At 37.4% G+C, this 22,843-nt stretch overlaps 1 protein-coding gene across 4 annotated transcripts in view; it reads right to left on the reverse strand.

Moving 5' to 3' along the window:
* The window catches only part of LOC137650164 (gem-associated protein 5-like), a 79,356-nt gene that overhangs the window by 33,739 nt on the left and 22,774 nt on the right, over nt 1-22,843 (reverse strand). For all 4 annotated transcript variants that reach the window (XM_068383328.1, XM_068383329.1, XM_068383327.1 and 1 more), the window contains exons 3-13: nt 21,730-21,888; nt 19,740-19,965; nt 19,101-19,256; nt 18,400-18,566; nt 15,430-15,558; nt 9,704-9,888; nt 8,481-8,589; nt 8,117-8,279; nt 4,631-4,708; nt 4,346-4,463; nt 994-1,172 (exon numbers count right to left, since the gene is read on the reverse strand). In XM_068383328.1, the coding sequence (XP_068239429.1) occupies nt 994-1,172; nt 4,346-4,463; nt 4,631-4,708; nt 8,117-8,279; nt 8,481-8,589; nt 9,704-9,888; nt 15,430-15,558; nt 18,400-18,566; nt 19,101-19,256; nt 19,740-19,965; nt 21,730-21,888 (1,669 nt within the window). The remainder of the gene's footprint in view (nt 1-993; nt 1,173-4,345; nt 4,464-4,630; nt 4,709-8,116; nt 8,280-8,480; nt 8,590-9,703; nt 9,889-15,429; nt 15,559-18,399; nt 18,567-19,100; nt 19,257-19,739; nt 19,966-21,729; nt 21,889-22,843) is intronic.

Consider the following 22,843-nt stretch of genomic DNA (forward strand, 5'->3'; position numbering starts at 1 on the left):
CTCCTCTCTCCTCTCTGCGTAGCGAAGACGAACAACACCTGCGCTGGAGTTTCTAAGGTAAAGTGACGCTAAAAACCTGTTTCTTATTTATCATTTTTTGCTAATTCTTCTTATTTACATGTCTATTCTTCTTATTTACATGTCTATTATCTAATTTAGTGTTCATTATTCTCATGGGAAAGTTATGTGTAGTAGTTTATTAAGAAGTTATCATAGGTTTTTGGGCTCAACCACGGATTAATCCTATTTCAATGTATTATGGGAAAATTCGTTTCGACATCCGATCAATTTCTACATCCGAAGTTGGTTCTGGAACGGATTAAATTCGTATGTAGAGGTTCCACTGTATATCAATTAACTTATGACAGGATAGATTAAATTATATACATATTAAATAATTTTTCACATAGTATAGCAGGAATGTACAACTAAATAAACCATTTTTATTTCTCATGTGTTGTTTAGCAGTGATGAGAGATTGGAATACAGTTAAAGTATGGATTGCGCAAAAGTATATACCATACTTTATTTTCAAGCAGTAAATTTGTGGTACCTTTATGTGAAATTCAAAATAAAATCCTCCAAGACATTCCATTTCCAAAATAATTAAAAAACACTTTAATTAAGCTACTGTAAAAGCCAAAATTAATTTATTTGATCATCTCTATCTATTGTAAATAGTATTGTGTTACATAAAATGAATTTTTATAACACATTACATCAACTATTAAATTAGATCATCTCTATCTATTGTAAATAGTAGTGTTACATAAAATGAATTTTCATAACACATTACATCAACTATTAAATTAGATCATCTCTATCTATTGTAAATAGTATTGTGTTACATAAAATGAATTTTCATAACACATTACATCAACTATTAAATTAGATCATCCCTATCTATAGTAAATAGTATTGCGTTCCATAAAATGAATCTTTATAATACATTACATCAACTAATCGTGAGTAACACACATTATCAAATCTTACTTTCAAACTGTGCATTAAGGTCAAAGACGCACACTCTGCTCTCATTGGATCCGACAGCAAGAACATACGACAAAGAGGAGTTTGTTGGTGGCTTCCACAGAATGTGTTGAATGGCTTTTCTCAACACATGCAATGATACGCATAACTTCAGTTCTGAGGTGGAATAAATGCGTACCTGGCTGAATAGAAAAGAGAATAGAGAAAATCAGTAGAAAGTATTATCAATATGAAAAGCGAATGCAGTACACTTAACCCTTTTACCCCCAGGCTATTTGGAAATTTCCAACCCTTAACCCCCAGGGGGTTATTTTTTCCCCAGCACATTTTGCAGTATATTTTTTTTTAAATTGCTCTAACAGCCTTAATTTTTGTCATAGAGAGGTCAGGTTGGTCTCATTCTCTTGGAAAATGCCTGAAGTTTCTCAAAAAATTATCAAAAATATGAAGAAAAAAAAAATGTATAGCATTTTTTTGCAAGGATGTATCGGTACGTCCATGGGGGTAAAGGGATGGCTTTTGTGAAATGTACCAGTACGTCCTTTGGGGGTAAAAGGGTTAAAACACTGAGTAGTGAGGTTACTCCTCACCAATATATATCATATACTCAATGAAACACTGATGAGTTATGAGGTTACTTCTTACCAATATAAATCGTACACTCAATGAAAAATATGCTTATTATTGTAACATCTACTACCATGTCTATCGTTAACCCTTTTACCCCCAAAAGACGTACTGGTACGATTCACAAAACCCATCCCTTAACCCCCATGGACGTGCCGGTACGTCCTTGCAAAAAAACTGCTATAAAAATTTTTTGTTCATATTTTTGATAATTTTCTTTAGAAAATTCAGGCATTTTCCAAGAGAATGAGACCAACCTGACCTCTCTGTGACAAAAATTAAGGCTGTTAGAGCAATTTAAATAAAATATACTGCAAAATGTGCTGGGAAAAGAAGAACCCCCTGGGGGTTAAGAGTTGGAAATTTCCAAATAGCCTGGGGGTAAAAGGGTTAATATTAGAAGGATGGAGATTTATTAGACCAGTGAATCAAACTTGACACCTACAGACTTGGACAGTTATGTCTATCAATGTATAATTTTTCTATATCATCAAAACCTTTTAAGGAATTTCATAATTTTGTCTTTTCCTGTAAAAGAGAATGGCATCGGAGAAAATTAAGGCAACAATCTTAACATTACTATATGATAATTCTCTTGAACATGAAACTTTTTTCTCCCCGCTATCCCTACATTAACCCTTTTACCCCCAGGCTCTTTGGAAATTTCCAACCCTTAACCCCCAAAGCGTTTTTTTTTTCCCCAGCACATTTTGCAGTATATTTTTTTTAAATTGCTCTAACAGCCTTAACTTTTGTCAAAGAGAGGTCAGGTTGGTCTCATTCTCTTGGAAAATGCCTGAAGTTTCTCAAAAAATTATCAAAAATATGAAAAAAAAAAAAATTTATAGCATTTTTTTGCAAGGACGTACTGGTACATCCATGGGGATAAAGGGATGAGTTTTGTGAAACGTACCAGTACGTCCTTTGGGGGTAAAAGGGTTAAGGGATCGGTTGCCTGATGCATCCTCTCCAATGCCTTCTATCAAAGGTATCCTCTTCCACCAAACCTCTTCTCTCCATATCATCCTTCACCTTATGTAATTCTCTGCCATACTCTTGATCTTCTCCCCCCTTATATTAGTCTCTAAGCAACAAATCATCTCGCCCAATAATAGAATTCTAATGATATAATTCGTTATTCTCCATAAGCTCAGTTTATCAAAGTTTACCGCCCAAATTTATCAGAAATTTTCCTATTTTCTCTCCTTTAAAATTATCATCATTAATACCAGCTGAACTCGGTTGAGTCCCTGGTTAGGCTGGGAGGAACGTAGAGAGTAGAGGTCCCCTTTTTGTTTTTGTTGCTTTGTTGATGTCGGCTACCCCCCAAAATTGGGGGAAGTGCCTTGGTATATGTATGTATGTATTACTAGCCAAGCTGAAACCATAGATTGAAAATCTGATTGCTACAAGCCAAAAGGGCCACAAGGAAAGCATTAAATTGCAGAAAAATTAATATTAAGACGAAGGAAAATTATAGTGTCAACTTGCTCAGCAGACGAGGATGTTCCATAAGTTTAAATTGTTAAAGTTTCATGTTCTACTGATTTGACTATTTAACTGGGAAGATTATTCCATAATTAGGTCACAGCTGAGATGAAATCTCTGGAATATTGTGCTTCAGTAGGGGATTCAGCATTAGGAAGCTTCATCTGTGGTGGATAATGTGGGAGGGTGGGCTTTGGCACCCTAGCAGTACAAGCTGAACTCGGTTGAGTCCCTTGTTAGGCTGGAGGAACGTAGAGAGTAGAGGTCCCCTTTTTTGTTTTGTTTCATGTGTTGATGTCGGCTACCCCCCAAAATTGGGGGAAGTGCCTTGGTATATGTATGTATGTATTGTGCATTATTGAGCTTTATGAAGGAAAATTAACTGCATACCTAGTACTATGCAGTGGATGGTACAGTAATGAAGATCTGAGAGCAAAGGATGAAAAATCTTGAGCCACATGAACAAAGAACGAAATGAATGACCGTGCTGGAGATTAACATAGAGACCAGACATCAGGGATATTGATAGTTCTAATGACTAACAGCTATATATGCATCCTATGTGATCCTAATAATTCCCAAGGAACCTGTTGGATATTCAATATTTTTTCAAGACCAATTTCATGCACACAGTGGTCAGTAGAATAGCTGTTTCAATCAGCAAGTAGTTCATGGTAACTCCTTATACAGGTACAGACTACAACTGCATTTATGAAAGATACTACAAACTGCTATCCATGACCAAGGAAAATAACAATACCAAACAATCAATCATAAAGCTACTGTCTCTTTATACTTTTAATACTAAAAGTTACCCAAGACTACGACGATCTTCCTGATTTCTTTCATATCCATCTTAAAAAATATACATACATATACCAAGGCACTCCCCAAAATTTAGGGGGGTAGCCAACATCAAACAAATAAAGAAAAAGGGGACCTCTTCTCTCTACGTTCCTCCCAACCTGACAAGGGACTCGACCAAGTTCGGCTGGTACTGCTAAGGTACCACAGCCCACCCTCCCCTGTTATCCACCAGAGATGAAGCTTCATAACGCTGATTCCCCTAATGTTGCTACCTCCGCGGTCATCCAAGGCGACCGGAGGAAGCAGCATGGCCTACCGGAACAGCGTCACAATCGCTCGCCATTCATTCCTAGCTCTAGCACACACTACTATGATCTTGATATTTTATTAACTTTATAATAATAAAATAAAACTTCAAGAGAAGCTTGCGTACCCATCATTTGCTCCAATAGCGAGATACTTGTAGTCACAACTGAAGGAAAATTCTGTGACATCCTTCAACGGCTTGTAGTCATCCGGTTCCGACAATAGAGGCAGTAGTTGCACGGGATCTAAAAAATAAATATAAAATCAACACCCTCTATAAAACAAAACCAATAAATTGTTTAAAGATCTCAGGTTTTCAAATATCTCGTCTTTTCTTCAGTGAAGATATTACTTTGGGTCATATAAATTATATGAAATATCACAAGCACTGTTGAAAATATAAACTACAAACCTGAAATTGCATCTGAAGAGGACCGAATGACAATCTCTCGGTCACCAAAAGAGTATGCGCACCATGCATCACTTAAACCTGATAGGAAATAAAAATAACATTAACATCTTTATTTTTGGTAATGACATTTTGAATATAAATACAGGAGGTCCTCGAGTTACGAAAGAGATCCGTTCTCACGCAGCATCGTAAGTTGATTTTCTCGAATCAGATTTTATATACAGAACGTACATAACCCTTATATGTATTTCAAAATGAGAGAAAACAATCCCTTAGTCTTCATAAATTACTGTACCCTATATATACAAGTACTTGTAACCTATACAGCAGTGAACCTACACTTATAAATTTACAGTATTAGTAGACAAGAAATAATTCAAACAGTTATTCCCATCTTTTCGCAGATTCACTTTATTCAGAGCTCTTCTGGCAAGCCGTGGTCCTGAATTTTATGCCGTTTCTTGAAATGACCCAATTTTCACAAAAAATAAATTCTAAGAATTCATTATTTTCAAAAATATCATAACATTCTACGTCAACAAATCAGAAAACAATAAAAATATAAAAACTAAATTAAAACTCAAGTGTAAAAATATCACAAACAAAGAAAGTATGGTTGAACATAGAGTGGCAAAAAATACCCTTGGTTCGAGTCTGCAGACATTGCACCGAGACTGCGAATATTATTTGTGTTGTTTACATGAGAACGTATCGGCGGACAGATGAGTTGACCAATCAAGGCATAGTGATGTGTCCCAGCCAGTAATTGGCCAACAGAGCATGGCATCACCCAAGGGAATGATGATTTTTTCAAGTTAAGGGAGCCCACTTGAAATGGCGAATCATCATAACCGGATGACCTCCCCCGTAAATAGCTTGACACATACCCTTGTCATATATTCAATTGTTTCAAAGTCCTCTATCATCATAAAAAATATTCCTGGCATAATAAAACCTCCCTCTTACACTTATTATTATTACTATCCAAGCTACAACCCTAATTGGAAAAGCAAGATGCCATAAGCCCAGGGGCTCCAATAGGGAAAAATAGCCCAGTGAGGAAAGGAAATAAGGAAATAAATAACTGAAGAGAACAAATTAACAATAAATCATTCTAAAAACAATAATGTCAAAGGCGATATGTCATATATAAACTATTAACGTCAAAAACAAATATGTCATGTATAAACTATAAAAAGACTCATGTCCGCCTGGTCAACAAAAAAGCATTTGCTCCAACTTTGAACTTTGGAAGTTCTACTGATTCAACTGCACCATTAACTTTATGTACACAGTCTTGTACTTGTACTCTCCTAAATACTTATATAGAATCATATTAATTTCCAATATACTTTAATCCAGGGGTGGCCAACCTATGGCGCATGCGCCAACAGTGGCGCATTGTACGATTATAAGTGGCGCACCATACTCCACAGATAATAAAAGAAGAAAAAAATGCCTGCTCTAAAAAAAAAAATCATTTTTATTAAGAATAACTAACGAATATTATCAATGCAAATTCAAAGTGTCAATTAAGTAAGTACAGTTTACTTTGTATTCATGTTGAATCCTTACCTTTACAACTGCCACATCTGTCCACACACTATATGTACATATACATAAACATATACACACATATACAGTATATATATACATATATAAATATATATATATATATATATATATATATATATATATATATATATATATATATATATATATATATATATCAAATGAATGCATGTATAACTGCCAAATATGACCTAATCACCAAACTTAATGGATTGAAAGGTGGTTGAAGTGTGCCTGGCGCATCTGAATTAGAAGTGAAAAAGATTGGTGCATGGGAAACAAAAGGTTGGCCACCCCTGCTTTAACCAATCAATTTACTAAAAAAAAAATGTTCTTCCTCTTTTCCTTCTTTCAGTACATTTATACTTAAAGCACTTTTCTTTTTATGGATGAAAAATTATTCAATTAGATAAAAGTGTAACAGTACCCACAGTACTTCATATGTTCCAAGAAAATATATATCCAGAGGAAGAAAAGTTTCCTACAACTGTCACAGATTCAATTCGTAATCCTTTAAAACTCTGAAAGAGACAGAATACAGCAGAATGGGTCTTAAAATTATTACAAGTAATAGATTTATAAAAGAAAGAATACATTTATTAGCGGAGACAAGGAAAAGATCTTTTCACTATCATACAAGTCCAGACTCAAAACATGAAAATATGATCAGTACCAATAGCAACTCGGTACAGAAAGATGAGGATCTACCTGGATTCAGATAGTGAAGGTACCATGAAGGTGTCCTTCAAGGCCAGGTTAAGTATGCATAATAACTTGAGCATCACACAATCACAAACAAAAGGTGTCCTTCAAGGCCAGGGCAAGTATGCATACTACCTTGAGCACCACTCCTAATCACAAGCAAAAGGAGGTGTCCTTCAAGGCCAGGGCAAGTATGCATAATACCTTGAGCACCATTCATAATCACAAACAAAATGAAAAGGAAGGGCAGGACACAGCAAGGAGAGCGATCTTTGCGAACGTCCATTCCGGAAGACAATCATAAGAGTGAACACTGGAGTGCTTGCCTGTAGCATGGGTGAACTTCTGATATCATTATTATTACTAGCCAAGCTACAACCCTAGTTGGAAAAGCAAGATGCTATAAGCCCAAGGGCTCCAACAGGGAAAATAGCCCAGTGAGGAAAGGAAATAAGGAAATAAATAAATGATGAGAACAAAATAACAATATATCATTCTAAAAACAGTAACAGCATCAATACAGATATGTCCTATATAAACTATTAACGTTAAAAACAGATATGTCATATATAAACAATAAAAAGACTCATGTCAGCCTGGTCAACATAACATTTGCTCCAACTTTGAACTTTTGAAGTTCTACTGATTCAACTACTCGGTTAGGAAGATCATTCCACAACTTGGTAACAGCTGGAATAAAGCTTCTAGAATACTGTGTAGTATTGAGCCTCATGATGGAGAAGGCCTGGCTATTAGAATTAACTGCCTGCCTAGTATTACGAACAGGATAGAATTGTCCAGGGAGATCTGAATGTAAAGGATGGTCAGAGTTATGAAAAATCTTATGCAACATGCTTAATGAACTAATTGAACGACGGTGCCAAAGATTAATATCTAGATCAGGAATAAGAAATTTAATAGACCGTAATTTTCTGTCCAACAAATTAAGATGAGAATCAGCAGCTGAACACCAGACAGGAGAACAATACTCAAAACAAAGTAGAATGAAAGAATTAAAACACTTCTTCAGAATAGATTGATCACCCAAAATCTTAAAAGACTTTCTCAATAAGCCAATGTTACCAGCATCCCAAGAATTTCTTTCTGGCCCCAACAAAACAATTTAGGAGTAAATTCCTTATAAATAACAAGAGTTTGTATCAACGTAGGAACAAATATGGTTATCAAACCAGAAGAGTAGGAATCACTTACTAATTTTCTCTGGACAAACTAGAGGAGCCCATTCAACTTTATAGACTGATTTCTGGTGGTAATATGCGCACGAAGTTACACGTCCTGAAATGTCGACCCATCCTACTTGCCCCGAAGCAGTGCCGAATAATAGTCTTCCTTCATATTCAGGGTGCCAGGCCATCTATAAAAGAAATTGCAATGAAAATTCCCACAAAAAACTATTTATCTAGAATTTCTGTTTGAGGTTACTAGAAAAATATGAATTCAGTATTCAAGTTACTGTACTGATAATTTTCATACACTATCAAACTTATACATGAAAAAACAAACCTTGCAACAATAATTCATGAAAAAAAAATAAAATTTTACAAAAAATACTTACAGATAAAACCTTCCCTTTTATATTCTGCCAAATGACTTGAGTTTTCAAAGGGACCTCACCCTCAAAATTGACGAGTCTAATAAGATTTTCTTGCGACCCAATGGCAAATCTAAAAAAAAAGAAGAGGTTATCCTCATTTACTAAAAAATCATTAAAAATGTGTGCAGTATACAGTAAAAGAAATAAAACCAAGAAATACTATAGTCAATTTTTTAAAATGAGGCGCATTTGCACTGACTCGCAGCAGTGCCCTTTTAGCTCGGAAAAGTTTCCTGCGAGCAGAAAACTTTTCCGAGCTAAAAGGGCACAACTGCGAGTCCGTGCAAATATGCCTCACTAAAAAGAATTGACTATAGTCGGATGATTTGCAAATGCCTGCAGTTTCTCTTTTACAATAATCATTTGGAAATCTGAAATCAATACAATATTAATAGCCGCAACAGACTCAAACTCCACTCATTTTATATTCTAATCCTACAAAATCTCGCTAGATGCAATCAACTGTTATTTCCATCCCAAAAATCACATTTTAGTCATTTGTATTTTCCCTATCTTGAGTTCTGTAAATAAGGGTACGCAACAGGCATGCTGACCAGGCTGTTTAAACAAAAAACATCCTGTGTGGGAGGCTAGCAAGTTGGGCAGAGAAGGGAGTTTACCACAATCTCCCGCATGGGTAGATTTGTCATTCTTGATCAAACACCATAGGTGGTAAGGTGGGCAGTAAATAATAAAAGGACTGTCAAAATTGTAAGAAAACATTACAGCTTAGTTGTAGTTATCCATCCATATACCAAAGGCACTTCCCCCAATTTTGGGGGGTAGCCGACATCAACAAAGCATACATACATACATATACCAAAGGCACTTCCCCCAATTTTAGGGGGTAGCCGACAACAACAAGAAACAAAACAAAAAAGGGGACCTCTACTCTCTACGTTCCTCCAGCCTAACCAGGGACTCAGCCGAGTTCAGCTGGTACTGCTAGGGTGCCAAAGCCCAACCTCTCACATTTTCCACCACAGATGAAGCTTCATACTGCTGAATCCCCTACTGCTGCTACCTCCGCGGTCATCTAAGGCACCGGAGGAAGCAGCAGGAGGCACCGGAGGAAGCAGCAGGTAGTTATAGTTATAGTTGTAGTTATATACAGTAAAAATCAAAGTAAAAAGAAAAATAGAAGAAAACAGAAATGTTATCCTTTTACAGAATATTTTACATACCTATTAACATCATGAGGACAGAATACTAAGGTAGTAGCACTTGCTCCAAGAATGGGACACTGGAACATGTGGGAAGAGTTGGCTAAATGATAGCCTTGCAAAAACCGATCCTGGCCACAGCTAATAGCAATGTCTCCAACCATGACTAAATTGTAAATGGCTCGGGTATGTAGGTGATGTATTACCTGTTGAGGAATGAATATAGAATCACCACAGTGAAAAATATAGAGAATTCTATGAATAAACAAATATCTACATCTACTAAGGCACTTCCCCTAATTTTTGGGGGTATATACATACATATACCAAGGCACCTCCCCAAATTTTTGGGGGTAGCCGACATCAAACAAATGAAACCAAAAAGGGGACGTCTCCTCTCTATGTTCCTCCCAGCATGACAAGGGACTCAAACAAGTTCAGCTGGTACTGCTAGGGTGCCACAGCCCAACCTCCCCCATTATCCACCACAGATGAAGCTTCATAACGCTGAATCCCCTACTGCTGCTACCTTGCGGTCACAAAGGCGACCGGAGGAAGCAGCAGGGCCTACCGGAACGGTGTCACAATCGCTCGCCATTCATTCCTATTTCTAGCACGCTCTCTTGCCTCTCTCACATCTATCCTCCTATCACCCAGAGCTTTCTCCACTCCATCCATCCACCCAAACCTTGGCTTTCCTCTTCTACTTCTACCACCAACTCTTGCATTCATCACCTTCATCAGCAGACAGCCTTTTTCCATTCTCTCTACATGGCCAAACCACCTCAACACATTCATATCCACTCTAGGTGCTAATTCATTTCTTACATCCATTCTCACCCTCACTACTTCGTTCCTAACCCTATCTAATAGAGATAAACCAGGCATACTCCTCAAACACTTCATCTCGAACACATCAAATTCCTGTCTATCAGTCACTTTCATTCCCCACAACTCTGATCCATATATCACAGTTGGTACAATCACTTTCTCATACAGAACTCTTTACATTCATTCCCAACACACTATTCTTTACCACTCCCTTCACTGCCTCTAACACTTTACATCCTTCATTCACTCTCTAACTTACATCTGCTTCCACTCCACAATTTGCAACAACAGACCGCAAATACTTAAACTGATCGACTTCCTCGAAGTAGCTCTCCATTCAACCTAGCACCACTCTCACTTTTCATGCATCTCATAATCTTACTCTTGATCACATTAACTCTTAACTTCCTTCTCTCACACACCCTCCCAAACTCTGTCACTAATTGATCCAGTTTCTCCTCCGAGTCTGCAATCAATACCGTATCATCCGCAAACAACAACTGATTGATTCACTTCCCACTCATGATCACTCTCATCTGAGAGTTTCAATCCTCGACCAAGCACTCCAGCATTCACCTCTATCACAACTCCATCAACAAACAAATTGAATAACCATGCCGACATCACACATCGCTGTCTTGGTTCCACTCTCGCTGAAATCCACTCACTTTATTTCCTATCCTAACACATGCTTTACTGCTTATGTATAAACTCTTCACTGCTTGCAACAACCTTGCACCAATTCCATACCTCATCACATTCCATATTGCTTCCCTATCAACTCTATCATTAGCTTTCTCTACATCCATAAATGCAACATGCTAAAAATTTCTCGTATATCTGACAAAATTGGATCCATACATCACCAACCTCATCTAAAACCACCATTCCCTTCTAAGATATCATCCTTTGTTTTATCCTTAATCATATTAATTAGCACTCTACCATACACTTTTCCAACCACTCTCAACTAACAAATAACCGTTGAATTACAACTCATGCATATCTCCCTTACCTTTATATACATACATACATATACCAAAGGCACTTCCCCCAATTTTGGGGGGTAGCCGACAACAACAAGAAACAAAACAAAAAAGGGGACCTCTACTCTCTACGTTCCTCCAGCCTAACCAGGAACTCAGCCGAGTTCAGCTGGTACTGCTAGGGTGCCACAGCCCAACCTCCCACATTTCCACCACAGATGAAGCTTCATACTGCTGAGTCCCCTACTGCTGCTACCTCCGCGGTCATCTAAGGCACCGGAGGAAGCAGCAGGGCCTACCGGAACTGCGTCACAATCGCTCGCCATTCATTCCTATTTCTAGCACGCTCTCTTGCCTCTCTCACATCTATCCTCCTATCACCCAGAGCTTTCTTCACACCATCCATCCACCCAAACCTTGGCCTTCCTCTTGTACTTCTCCCATCAACTCTTGCATTCATCACCTTCTTTAGCAGACAGCCATTTTCCATTCTCTCAACATGGCCAAACCACCTCAACACATTCATATCCACTCTAGCCGCTAACTCATTTCTTACACCCGTTCTCACCCTCACCACTTCGTTCCTAACCCTATCTACTCGAGATACACCAGCCATACTCCTCAGACACTTCATCTCAAACACATTCAATTTCTGTCTCTCCATCACTTTCATTCCCCACAACTCCGATCCATACATCACAGTTGGTACAATCACTTTCTCATATAGAACTCTCTTTACATTCATGCCCAACCCTCTATTTTTTACTACTCCCTTAACTGCCCCCAACACTTTGCAACCTTCATTCACTCTCTGACGTACATCTGCTTCCACTCCACCATTTGCTGCAACAACAGACCCCAAGTACTTAAACTGATCCACCTCCTCAAGTAACTCTCCATTCAACATGACATTCAACCTTGCACCACCTTCCCTTCTCGTACATCTCATAACCTTACTCTTACCCACATTAACTCTCAACTTCCTTCTCTCACACACCCTTCCAAATTCTGTCACTAGTCGGTCAAGCTTCTCTTCTGTGTCTGCTACCAGTACAGTATCATCCGCAAACAACAACTGATTTACCTCCCATTCATGATCATTCTCGCCTACCAGTTTTAATCCTCGTCCAAGCACTCGAGCATTCACTTCTCTCACCACTCCATCAACATACAAGTTAAACAACCACGGCGACATCACACATCCCTGTCTCAGCCCCACTCTCACCGGAAACCAATCGCTCACTTCATTTCCTATTCTAACACATGCTTTACTACCTTTGTAGAAACTTTTCACTGCTTGCAACAACCTTCCACCAACTCCATATAACCTCATCACATTCCACATTGCTTCCCTATCAACTCTATCATATGCTTTCTCCAGATCCATAAACGCAACATACACCTCCTTACCTTTTGCTAAATATTTCTCGCATATCTGCCTAACTGTAAAAATCTGATTCATACAACCCCTACCTCTTCTAAAACCACCCTGTACTTCCAAGATTGCATTCTCTGTTTTATCCTTAATCCTATTAATCAGTACTCTACCATACACTTTTCCAACTACACTCAACAAACTAATACCTCTTGAGTTACAACACTCATGCACATCTCCCTTACCCTTATATAGTGGTACAATACATGCACAGACCCAATCTACTGGTACCATTGACAACACAAAACACACATTAAACAATCTCACCAACCATTCAAGTACAGTCACACCCCCTTCCTTCAACATCTCAGCTTTCACACCATCCATACCAGATGCTTTTCCTACTCTCGTTTCATCTAGTGCTCTCCTCACTTCCTCTATTGTAATCTCTCTCTCATTCTCATCTCCCATCACTGGCACCTCAACACCTGGAACAGCAATTATATCTGCCTCCCTATCATCCTCAACATTCAGCAAACTTTCAAAATATTCCGCCCACCTTTTCCTTGCCTCCTCTCCTTTTAACAACCTTCCATTTCCATCTTTCACTGTCTCTTCAATTCTTGCGCCGGCCTTCCTTACTCTCTTCACTTCTTTCCAAAACTTCTTCTTATTCTCTTCATATGACTGACCCAGTCCCTGACCCCACCTCAGGTCAGCTGCCCTCTTTGCCTCACGTACCTTGCGCTTTACTTCCACCTTTTGCTCTCTATATTTTTCATACTTCTCTATACTATTACTCTGCAGCCATTCTTCAAAAGCCCTCTTTTTCTCTTCCACTTTTACCTTCACTCCTTCATTCCACCATTCACTGCCCTTCCTCATGCTGCCTCCAACAACCTTCTTGCCACATACATCACTTGCAATCCCAACAAAATTTTCTTTTGCTAACTTCCACTCCTCCTCTAAATTACCAGTTTCTCTTACTCTCACCTCGTCATATGCCATTTTCAACCTTTCCTGATATTTACTTTTTACCCCCGGTTTTATTAGCTCTTCAACCCTCACTAGCTCCCTTTTACATCCACCTACTCTATTCCCCCACTCTTTTGCTACAACTAATTTTCCTTCCACCAAAAAATGATCAGACATGCCATTAGCCATACCCCTAAACACGTGCACGTCTTTCAATCTTCCAAACATTCTTTTAGATATCAACACATAATCCATTAATGCCCTTTCTACTACTCTTCCATTTGCCACTCTTACCCATGTATACTTATTTTTATCTTTCTTCTTAAAAAAGCTAGCACTTATTACCATCTCTTGTTCAACACACATATCTACCAGTCTCTCACCACTCTCATTTTCACCTGGTACGCCATACTTTCCAATGACACCTTCTACCTCTCCAGCGCCCACTCTAGCATTTAAGTCACCCATAACAACTACATAATTCCTTCTACCCAGTCCTTCTACACACCCAGTTAATTCACTCCAGAACTCATTCCGCTCTTCTTCACTTTTCTCACTACCTGGCCCATACGCACTGACAAACGCCCAACATTCCCTACCCAACCTAACCCTTACCCACATTAACCTAGATGATATCTCCTTCCATTCCACTACTTTACCTGTCATCCATTCACTCAGCAATAAAGCCACACCCTCTCTCGCTCTTCCCCTTTCAATCCCAGACACTCTACCAGACATTTCACCAAACATCACTTCACCCTTTCCTTTCATCTTTGTCTCACACAAGGCCAATACGTCCATCCTTCTACTTCTAAACATACTTCCAATCTCATATCTTTTACTCTCTATCGTACTACATCCACGCACATTCAAACACCCCAAAACTAGAGTGCGGGGAGCAGTCACTCTCCCCCCAGCTCCATCTCTTTGTTGCTGTCTCACAGGAAGTTTTATACAGGAGAGGGGGTTCCCAGCCCCCTCGTCCCGTCCCTTTTAGTCGCCTCTTACGACACGCAGGGATAACGTTGGCGCTATTCTAATTGTTTTATGCCCCCGCGGTACAATATACACACACACCCAGTCCACTGGTACCATTGACAATCTTATAAAACATATATCAAACAATCTCGCCAACCATTCAAGTACAGTCACAACCACTCTTTTAACATCTCAGCCCTCATGCCATCCATACAGGGCACTTTTCCTGCTCCTGTTTCACCTCATTTCATCCTCTTGTAATTTCTCACTCACTCTCATCTCCAATCACTGGCACCTCAGCACCTATAACAGCAATTATATCTTCCTCAAAACTCAGCAACCTTTCAAAATATTCAGCTCACCTTTTCCTTGCCTTCTTTCCTATCAACAACCTTCCACTATCGCTTCCCTTCTCTATTCCCCCGCCCTTACTTTCTTCCCATCTTTCCAAATATTTCTATTTTCTTCATAATTAATATATAATCAAAATAAATGTTAGGAAAAAAAGACATCCACAGGAACTGCTAGTAAACAATTATGAAGCTTAACTACTGTATTCAAGTTTTGAGACACCAAAGTACATTCTAACACTGAATACTTACTGTACATCTTCCACCACCAGGCCAAATCTTCCACAGGAGTAATTCCCCTTTGGGCGTTGTTGACAGAAGTTCGCCTTTATACCACAATAGGGAAATGTGTTGCTTTCCTGTTATTTTCTCCTTTCCATACTGGAAAATAAACAAAAAATTGTACTAACATGAAGTGTACAGTTAACAAAATGTGGTTTAACCCTTTTACCCTCAAAGGACATACTGGTACGTTTCACAAAACCCATCCCTTTACCCCCATGGACGTACCGGTACGTCCTTGCAAAAAAATGCTATAAAATTTTTTTTTCATATTTTTGATAATGTTTTGAGAAACTTCAGGCATTTTCCAAGAGAATGAGACCAACCTAACCTCTCTATGACAAAATTTAAGGCTGTTAGAGCAATTTAAAAAAAATATACTGCAAAATGTGCTGGGAAAAAAATAACCCCCTGGGGGTTAAGAGTTGGAAATTTCCAAATAGCCTGGGGGTAAAAGGGTTAAAATAAACTATCAACCAGTTATTAATGTACATCTACATTACCAAGTGGGGAATGTCACATTTCCTTGGGATTACCAGTAAAATTCTAATGAAACTCTACAAGCTAAGACAGTTTCCCCCTTATGCTATTATTCATCAATATCTGACTTAATAGAAATAGTTAAGGATAAAAATAGGAATTATCTATACTCGGGCACACTATTCTATCTTATTTCTCTTCCTCTTATTATTATTATCATTACTGTCAAAGCTACAACCCTAGTTGGAAAAGCAAAGTGCTATAAGCCCAGGGGCTCCAACAGGGAAAAATAGCCCAGTGAGGAAAGGAAATAAATAAATAAAGAGAATAAATTAACAATAAATCAATCTAAAAAAAAAGAAACAACGTCAAAACAGATATGTCATATATAAATTATTAACGTCAAAATAAAATATGTCATATATAAACTATAAAAAGACTCATGTCCGCCTGGTCAACAAAAAAGCATTTGCTCCAACTTTGAACTTTTGAAGTTCTTGTTTTGTTAAAGTTTTTATAGCTTATACAGGATATTAAATCTAATCTTGTTGCTCTTCTTAAAATATTTTATTTTTCTTCGTTTCCTTCCCTCACTGAGCTATTTCCCCTGTTGGAGCCCCTAGGCTTATTGCATCCTGCTTTTCCAATTGGGGTTGTGGCTTAGCAAGTGGTAATAGTGGTAATGAAAATAATGAAATTATACGTCCTTTTTCGTAACTTTTCCATATTTTGCTTAATCATTTAATTCTTCTTAATTCCCCCAGTCATTTTTAGGTCAAATATGTTAAAACTGATTAGATTTAAGCTATGCCATATACCATCATATCTAGCATAGTTTAAATCTAATAATATTCAGCTTCAACCTACCTATGTGAGAAAGTTGGCCTCATATTTATTCTTTTATAATTATTCTTTATCAAAAACACTAAAAGCTTATGGGCTGTGCATTTAAAAACTATTTTGTATTTTGGTTGTAAAATCTTTGAACTTCCATTTGTAATATTACAGGTTGCCGTGGGAACTTGAATAACTTGTTATAGTGGCACACATGTGATTTAACAGAACTGCAGAAACAAAAATAAGGCAGTTTATAGTTAAGAACATACATATAAATGAAGCAGTTAACCAACGGGGACCAGATGTCTTGGGGTAGAGTTCTATCTTTTTTCTTTTTCTCTTGTTATTTTAAAGATTTTTATAGTTCATATATAATAGATTTATCTTAATGTTGTTGCTATTCTTAAACTTCTCTTGTAGTATATTTCCTTATTTCCTTTCCTCACTGACCTATTTTCCCTGTTGGAGCCTTTGGGCTTATGGCATCCTGCTTTTCCAACTTGGATTGTAGCTTAGCAAGTAATAATAATAAAAAATATTCTCAAGTCAACCTCCTATGAGCAGATTTTATAATTTTGGCCATATGGAAAAGCCCTGGTACCAGGGAGGCCATCCAGTACCGAATACAACCGAGAGCTAATAGTTGAGCTGATGTAGGAACACCTCAGACCATTTAGTAATCAATGTTGAGGTTGCTGTGGCCTGATTGGTAACGTCTCTGCCTGGTGTTTGCCAGTAGGGGGGTCTGAGTCCCGCTTAGACTCGTCAGTGCCATTAGTGTCTGCAACCTTACCATCCTTGTGAGCTAAGGTTGGGGATTTGGGGGAGCCTATAGGTCTATCTGCTGAGTCATCAGCAGCCACTGCCTGGCACTCCCTGGTCCTAGCTTGGGTGGAGAGGAGGCTTGGCCGCTGATCATATAATATATGGTCAGTCTCTAGGGTAATATTGTCCTGCTTGCTAGGGCAATGTCACTGTCCCTTGCCTCTGCCATTCATGAGCGACCTTTAAACCTTTAAAACCACGTGAGGTGCACTTAAGGGATTACAACCTACAGGGGTAGATAGTAAATGACCTTTTTGTTTTCTTTAAATATTAGCGAGCCTATGATCACTGCCTGTACAAGATCCTGTTACATTTAAAATAACTGATTTGTGATAAAGCTATCTAGTGAATGCCACGGAATTTTAAATGACCTACTTAACCCTTTTACCCCCAAAGGACGTACTGGTACGTTTCACAAAAGTCATCCCTTTACCCCCATGGACGTACTGGTACGTCCTTGCAAAAATATGCTATAAAAAAATTTTTTTTTCATATTTTTGATAATTTTTTGAGAAAATTCAGGCATTTTCCAAGAGAATGAGACCAACCTGACCTCTCTATGACAAAAAATTAAGGCTGTTATAGCAATTTAAAAAAAATATACTGCAAAATGTGCTAGGAAAAAAATAACCCCCTGGGGGTTAAGGGTTGGAAATTTCCAAATAGCCTGAGGGTTAAAGGGTTAATTGTATAAATCTAAATATGACAGATAGGTAAAACAAGTGCAGAAAAAAATATAAATACCATGTATGAAAATATGATGAAAAGTGCAGAAAAAAAAAATGATCGGCTACTCACAAACTTTTTGGTGTAACTTGCGCAGGAAGGAACCGTCACTTCTGTTATATACCTCTTGGCACTCAAATCCCAAACAAAAACTTGTCGGGCATAATCTGAAGAAACGAAAAAGGGCCCCTCCATATTTGATGGCGAAGCTTTGATTCGCCAGTTGTCGCTTTCAAGACCTATAGGAATATATTTTTTTATGAATTAAGTATAGTAAATTTGACAAAATACCTTATTACAATAAAAAACAAAATAGCTTTGCAGAGTCACTACATGAGAGAGAACGGGGGGCTGGTCGGAATGCAAATATATGGGGGTATAGGAAGCAAAACACAAAATCCTGAAAAAATTCACTGATCTACGTATGGCAATGGAGAATGCTTACACAAAATATTTGGTCAAAATTTCTCTTACTTTCATAGTTACAGGGTATTTAGTAAAAGTAGCCCAATGAACCTCCATTTTTTTCTATTTTTCTTTTTACTTTGACTTACTGTATATAACTACAATTTAGCTCTAATGTTTTCTTACAGTTTTAACAGTCCTTTTATTATTTACTGCCCATCTTACCACATATGGTGTTTGATCAAGAATGACAAATCTACCCTACTAGAAAATGCAGTATTTCTTGTGATCGTAAATTTTGATAATTATTACATTTGAGTAGGAACAAACACATATTCATGAAGCATACAAACAGAATTTCACAATACCTTTGCTATTTGCTCTCCCATTTTTCAATTCTTGAGGAACTGTAGGCTGAGCATTGTCTTGGAAGTCAGATGAAAATGGACTGGCTTTACCTTGGAACCACCTAAGGCAATAAATATCAGCATTGTGGCCCTGGAACTGCATTAAAACATGGCCATCTGCAAAAATAAAACAAATTGCCATTATATTCTCATTAAATGTACTTTATTATACACTGATACATTTACTTTTATTTTTTATATCTTTATATTTTGCTAAGCTACAACCCTAGTTGGAAAAGAAGGATGCTATAAGCCCAGGGGCTCCAACAAGGAAAATAGCCCAGTGAGAAAAGGAAACAAGGAAAAATAAAATATTTTAAGAACAGTAACATTAAAATAAATACTAAAAAAATACTGTATAGTAGTATACATTAAACCAAACTTCGTAAATTAAATCAATGTACGTACTACAGCCCTAGTTGGAAAAGCAGGAAGCTATAAGCCCAGGGGCTCCAACGGGGAAAATAACACAGTGAGGAAAGGAGACAAGGAAAAATAAATTATTTCAAGAACAGCAACAACATTAAAATAAATACTAAAAAAATACTGTGCAGTAGTATACATCAAACCAAACTTCGTAAAGTAAATCAATGTACGTACCTTTCAGGCCAACAAGATATATCATTTTCCCTCCAGCTATCAGGGCCTGACTTTGATCGCCAGGATTAATTTCAAGACAAGCTGCCTCACTAATCTGAGGAATGTTATGGACTTTTGATACACGAGGTCTCGGGTGGGCTACTACCAAACGGCTTTTGTCATCAACAGAGACGAGAATTGGCTCTTCTTCGAGAATAGCCCATGAGAGGCCTGCAACTACTGAATTCTGGAAAAATAAGAGAAATTCATTACAATACAAATCACAAAGTATTAGTAATTTGTATTTTTCCTAACATACTTACCGAGAAACACTTTCTTAGGAGATACCTGGAACCTCCTCTCAAACGACCAGAGTTTTGTGTAGTTTACCCTACTCCCATTTTCTGTAATGGTAGGCCTAGCGGAAGGATACGTGCCCTGAGGGAAAACCCGAGGTAGGCCACATGCGCGCTCGGGTCGTACAAACGCCAATTATAATAAAAGAATACCGATAACTTACTTATTGCCAAAGTACATTACAGACCTCTGCGTCCCAATTCAAGACTGTCATGGGATTTGGTTTAACAAAAGCTTATTAAAACTGAAGTAGGGAAAAAACTTTTTGTTATCCAAGCATTATACTGTATTAAAACCCTCATTATCTGCTGTCTTTTTATCCTGATCGCTATCTCATCTGGCACATTTATGAGCCAAAATATTAGCATTAACATTAGGTGCAAAAAAATATGTTAAAATTAGTAATTTGTATTTTCCTAGCATATAAGCCTGAGTCCTTTAATTAGGGAGATGCGTAAATGCATTAGTTTGTTTGTTTATGATTGCCAGTGAAACGTGAACAAAACAACGGTTTCCATTTTAGGTGGAGTGTTTGGGAAAATTGTTATATAAAATTGCCTTTATTCAGTTCATTTTGAATTTCAAACGATACTTCAATTACAAGTAATAAAATTAATAAAAGTTTTCAAAGACTAAAAAATACTTCCACATTCATAAAACTACCAGAGGAGTAGCGCAGATCATTATCAAGTAAATCAATGACTTATTTGAGCAAAGACAAATATAAACGAAACAAATAAAAAATACTTCCATATCCATAAAAACTACCAGAGGAGTAGCGCAGATCATTATCAAGTAAATCAATGACTTATTTGAGCAAAAACAAATATAAACGAAACCAATAAAAAAATACTTCCACATTCATAAAACTACCAGAGGAGTAGCGCAGATCATTATCAAGTAAATCAATGATTTATTTGAGCAAAAACAAATATAAACGAAACCAATAAAAAATACTTCCACATTCATAAAACTACCAGAGGAGTAGCGCAGATCATTATCAAGTAAATCAATGACTTATTTAAGCAAAAACAAATATAAACGAAACAAATAAAAAACACTTCCACATAAGTAGCGCAGATCACTATCAAGTAAATCAATGACTTATTTGAGCAAAAACAAATATAAACGAAACAAATAAAAAACACTTCCACATAAGTAGCGCAGATCACTATCAAGTAAATCAATGACTTATTTGAGCAAAAACAAATATAAACGAAACAAATAAAAAATACTTCCACATTCATAAGACTACCAGAGGAGTAGCGCAGATCACTATCAAGTAAATCAATGACTTATTTGAGCAAAAACAAATACAAACAAAACAAATAAAAAATACTCCCATATTCATAAAATTACCAGAGGAGTAGCGCAGGTAGTTATCAAGTAAATCAATGACTTATTTGAGCAAAAACAAATATAAACGAAACAAAGAGTGAACTTCAATATGACAGCCAGCTACGCGGGCAGAAGAACAACTGAAGGTGTGTTGTTGTTCCACCTGAACTACCGCTAGGGTGCGGGTATACACCTGCCGTATCTTCGATAGCGGGAGAATTTGAATTTCTGCCATGGCGTCAGGAGACTTCAGCTCTTTATATAACCAGCGGGTAAGTTTTATATTTAAAAAAACAAATATAAACGAAACAAATACCTGGTGTTCACTATGACGCCAAATGAGAGCCCCCGTTTTCATGTTATTGAGTCGGACGCTCCCCGCATCACCACAGCTGCCGATAACCTCTCTGTACACATGACTTGCCTCGGGGTAAATGGAGACCAACTGAACTTTTTCCGTGTTATATGGGATAACCTGCAAAGACAACACAGTTTATGGTATAACCTGCAAAGACAACACAGTTTATGGTATAACCTGCAAAGACAACACAGTTTAAAGCGGTGGTTCCTGAACCCAGTGTCGCGAGGGTATTTTTGAGGGTCGCCAGAGCGTTCAACTGATTTACTTTAGTTGGACAAGGTAAAGGTTCTACTGGACACATAGGAACTACCTTTAATAGCAGGATGAGATCTCAAGAGTAAAATTACTCAAAACATGAAATTGTTTTGATCCATATCAACTTCAAAGTCATTTTAGTCAATAAAAATATTGTATGTCAACTACAAAATGATGGCATAAAATTGCGTTAGTTGGATATTGCAGCTAAAATCATCAAAATCAAATTTGGAAACATTCTAAGCTTAATATACCTTTAGTCCATTTCTTTTAGCGATGCATATTTGCTCCGACTCGCAGCGGTGCCCTTTTAGCTCGGAAAAGTTTCCGGATCGCTGATTGGTTTCAGCGATCAGGAAACTTTTCCAAGCTAAAAGGGCACCGCCGTGAGTCGGTGCAAATATGCATCACTAAAAGAAATGGACTATGGATTGCAACTTTAAAAAATATTTATATAAAAATAAAAGAAAACAGAAAACATCTAGATATACTAGCAAACATCTTTATACAGATAAGTGAATATGGTATCATTATGACAAATGTTTAATCAATTTGTATTTTATGTAGAAACAAGCAACATTTTAAGTGTGTGGTCATGGCTAAAGGTCTGTCATTCTCTCATATGATTCCTTCAAGTTCGTCACCAAACTGGCATTGCATTTTGGAATCATACTGATGTTCATGAATCCCACTTTAGAAATTATTTGAACATATCAGAAAACAACAGTTAAATTCCCTTAAGGGTCTAATGTTGAGTGGATTGTAATTAACCCTTTTACCCCCAAAGGACATACTGGTACGTTTCACAAAACTC

This window comes from Palaemon carinicauda, chromosome 11 (assembly GCF_036898095.1).
Source record: "Palaemon carinicauda isolate YSFRI2023 chromosome 11, ASM3689809v2, whole genome shotgun sequence".
NCBI lineage: Eukaryota > Metazoa > Arthropoda > Malacostraca > Decapoda > Palaemonidae > Palaemon > Palaemon carinicauda.